At 40.0% G+C, this 4,030-nt stretch overlaps 1 protein-coding gene across 1 annotated transcript in view; it reads left to right on the top strand.

The window, feature by feature from the left end:
• Nucleotides 1-279: 279 nt before the first annotated feature.
• Nucleotides 280-4,030, top strand: part of LOC109105473 (unconventional myosin-XVI-like) — a 736,220-nt gene continuing 732,469 nt past the window's right edge. Inside the window, 2 exon segments of the mRNA XM_042730903.1 lie at nucleotides 280-447; nucleotides 450-540. Of these exon segments, the coding sequence (XP_042586837.1) occupies nucleotides 307-447; nucleotides 450-540 (232 nt within the window). The 5' untranslated portion in view covers nucleotides 280-306.

The following is a 4,030-nucleotide window of genomic DNA, read 5'->3' as shown; positions in this document are numbered from 1 at the left end:
ATCCCAAATATAATCTGATGGAAACAGTATGCCAAAGGTGTCAAACTGACTACTTTAAAAAGAAGAATTCAATCAAATTCCTTTTTAAGGCAAGCAAGTTCACTTTGCTGCCATATTGGACTTTTTTTTTTGGCAAGATTATGTATCAGTAACATGTATCACAGTAAAATCTGACACTAAAAATCATAAATGAAGCTTAAATCAGCTTAAATGTGATGACATTTGTGAAATAATGCTCATCCTTCCCTTCTTTTCTCTCTCTGTGTAGGTTGCTTTTTCAGCTATGTAAACGTGTTCAGGCAGAACATGGAGATAGACCAGTGTCTGCTGGAGTCTCTGCCGTTGGGCCAGCGTCAGAGGCTGGTCAGACGCATGCGTTGCGAGCAGCTGCGGGTCTACTACGAGCGTGAGCGGGACGCTACAGAAGCAGAGCTTTTCCCCAAGCCCCCCGCTCCACCAACCGCAAAAAACAAAGAATCAGCTTCACACTTTCAGAGTACGTCATCCAGGACGCCATCATCCGACACGATGACAAAGAAGGTAGGAAACTTAATGTTTTGTTTATCATTTATGTTATTTTGGTTTCACACTGGAAAAAAAAAAGATGATTATTGGAGTCTGTTTAAAGAGTGAAAATCGTTTCTACACAAAATTATTTTTTTTTCAGCGTATAAGCAAGTTAATCATATGTTGATCAAGACCAATAACTTGTCACTCAAAAAATGCTATCTAAGGGGGGTAATTTCCATAGGGGATGTTCTTAATTTGAAAATGTCTATACTGTACAGAGCACAGCTAAATTGAACATTAGGTTTGTTTACAGGCATATTAAATCCAAGTCAGGTCACCTTTATTCAGTTTTCTGCGGGTCTGTAAAAGGTCTGTGACAAATCAAGGCCTTAAAAAGTCAAATCAGAGCAGAAAGTCTTAAATCCATAAGATAATGCATTAAATGTTGCATGCATTACAAAAAATGTATATCTTACTCTGTATTTTTTTTCTAGTCTTGTTTTCCAGCACAAATATCTAAACATCCTTAAGCCAAAAAGTCTTGTTTTCTGTGAAATGTAACCAAATTAAGTGTTTATGCTTACACACAAAAAAAAAAAAAAAAACCATGTATACATAAACTGGTTTTCCCTTAGAAAAGGTAATTTTTCAAACCCTGCTGGCAGTTATTTGTGCTTGTTTTAATGATAAACTCACTTCATTTTTGTTGTTTAATTTCTTTATGTCCCCTTCCATTTAGTCATCACATGGAGATTTTTTTTTTTGACCTAGTCTTAAAGAAGTTGTAAAAAGACTGCCATTTACCCACAAAAACCCTGCAGAATCCCTGTTTGCAGGCTGAGTCAAGTATGGTGTACTTTTTCTGTCAAAGCAGCTTCACAGAGATAAACAGGAAAATAGCAGAATACGTTATGGAAACTCAACTATGGAGTTCAGATTCTGCTGTAAAACCTCTTAAAGAAAATTGTGTTATTTATTTTGCTAAAACCAGTTCAGTTTTGGGACTGAACTTACTAATGTACACAGTTGGTACACTTTATTTTGAACTTGAAGATGAAGAAAATGTACTCTGCTACTGCCCCCCACCCCACCCCACTGCCCTCAATCAAGTTTTTGGCTCTTCATAGTAAAACGTTAGGCACCTCCAATCTAAATAGTAACACTATTTAAAGAAGAGCATTCAAAAGGAATGGGCTGTCTGTTGTGTGTGAGTGTGTTTGTGTTGCAGAGAGAGAGATTGAGAGGAGTGGCTTAGTCAGGAGGGGCAAGCCGGTGAAAAAGGCCCAAATTAATTTCCAGAAAGGCGAAGCCGTCACAGGAGTTGCCATTAGCTGCTGAGTATTGGATCATTCCTCAAGCTGATTATGGGCCAGTCAAAAAAGCTAATATTCAGAGTGTGCCGCGCCATTCCTGCGGGACAGGCAAGAGTAATCTAATCAAGAGCTTGTGTGAGACAGGGGTGACAATCACAGAGCGGCCACTTTCTGCATCATGAGCAATGGCGGAGGCTAAATGAATTCAAACAACCAAGTCAGCTATTTCTGTCTGTGACTTTGCGGTTGGGAGTGGTAGAGCTGTTCTCATTCTGCTTATGCAAGATAAAGGTGAGAGGCCTCTCGTTTTTTAATGTAGTGCCATCCATCTGAAGGCAACATAAAACTTTATCACCCAGCAGAGCTTAAAGTACTGCATTTTAAAGTCAAACCGACTCGTTTCCCAGATGATACAGATTAGGGGTGAACAGTCAGGAACACCTGGAACGAAACATTATTTATTAAAAATACCTGCTGTTTGATCTATTATATAATTAGTTTCATACAAGGAATGAGGCTTCTCTCTTTTTAATTGGGCGTGATGGCTGTCTTCTTTGATTCTGAAGTCTCTCTGTTCCACAGTTTGTTCAATTTTATGGCTCGATTGGCCTTTGATGACACATTTAAAACTATAAACGCTTGGTTAATTCAGATATTACTCAGTAATTCCTGAGGTAATTAACTGTGTCATATGAACAACCAGTGATAGTGATGCTGATTTTAAGTTTCGTGAGTCTTGAGTACTAACAGTAATATTTTGCTTCATTCAAGACAGACATCGCAGAAAGTAATAACTTCTGATTGATTTGCTGAGTTTTGTTCACTACTCCATACTCCAACCAGTAACTTTTAAATTCCCAAGGGCTTTTTTGAACTTATGAAATAAACAAGCTCAGAAAGGGGGGTGGCACATTTTCCTAATGCCCCATTTATTTTTAAAAGGTGAAATCCAACCATTTCAATAGAAATCCAGAATCTGATCTGATCTGATCCGCACCTCATTTTGGCGGATCCCCTTCCTCACGCGCCAATGAAAGACGTTCTTGCTGGACTACAGCGTTGCATGTTTCATGAAAAATCTTCTATTATGAGTGCGCTTGCCGCACATCTACATTTGACAGTTTGTGGGGATTTATTTACTCATCTGGCCTTATATATTGAATAAATGTTTGCAGGAATTTCCTTTATTATAAACTTGAAAGCTGCGGTAATAAATAAAACTATAGTGACGCCTGCAGGTGTACGGCTTATTTCTGCTATAAATATTAGCCAAAAACAGAATCTTGTGTTATACTATGTACAGTCGTGGCCAAAAGTTTTGAGAATTACATAAATATTGGGAAATTGGAAAAGTTGCTGCTTAAGTTTTTATAATAGCAATTGCATATACTCCAGAATGTTATGAAGAGTGGTCAGATGAATTGCATAGTCCTTCTTTGCCATGAAAATGAACTTGTAAAGAAGGCTTCAGGGCGTCCAAGAAAGTCCAGCAAGCGTCAGGATCGTCTCCTAAAGAGGATTTCAGCTGCGGGATCGGAGTGCCACCAGTGTGCGAGCTTGCTCAGGAATGGCAGCAGGCAGTTGTGAGCGCATCTGCACGCACAGTGAGGCGAAGACTTTTTGGAAGATGGCCTGCTGTCAAGAAGGGCAGCAAAGAAGCCACTTCTCTCCAAAAAAAACATCAGGGACAGATTGATCTTCTGCAGAAAGTATAGTGAATGGACTGCTGAGGACTGGGGCAAAGTCATATTCTCAGATGAAGCCCCTTTCCGATTGTTTTGGGCCATCTGGAAAAAGGCTTGTCCGGAGACGAAAAGGTGAGCGCTACCATCAGTCCTGTGTCATGCCAACAGTAAAGCATCCTGACACCATTCATGTGTGGGGTTGCTTCCCATCCAAGGGAGTGGGCTCACTCACAATTCTGCCCAAAAACACAGCCATGAATAAAGAATGGTACCAAAACACCCTCCAACAGCAACTTCTTCCAACAACCCAACAACAGTTTGGTGAAGAACAATGCATTTTTCCAGCATGATGGAGCACCGTGCCATAAGGCAAAAGTGATAACTAAGTGGCTCGGGGACCAGAATGTTGAAATTTTGGGTCCATGGCCTGGAAACTCCCCAGATCTTAATCCCCATTGAGAACTTGTGGTCAATCCTCAAGAGGCGGTTTGGACAAACAAAAACCCACTAATTCCGACAAAA

The sequence above is a fragment of the Cyprinus carpio genome, chromosome B9 (genome assembly GCF_018340385.1).
Source record: "Cyprinus carpio isolate SPL01 chromosome B9, ASM1834038v1, whole genome shotgun sequence".
Taxonomy (NCBI): Eukaryota; Metazoa; Chordata; class Actinopteri; order Cypriniformes; family Cyprinidae; genus Cyprinus; species Cyprinus carpio.
The sequence above is the reverse complement of the archived record's forward strand: the minus strand, read 5'-3'. Positions and strand labels throughout refer to the sequence as shown.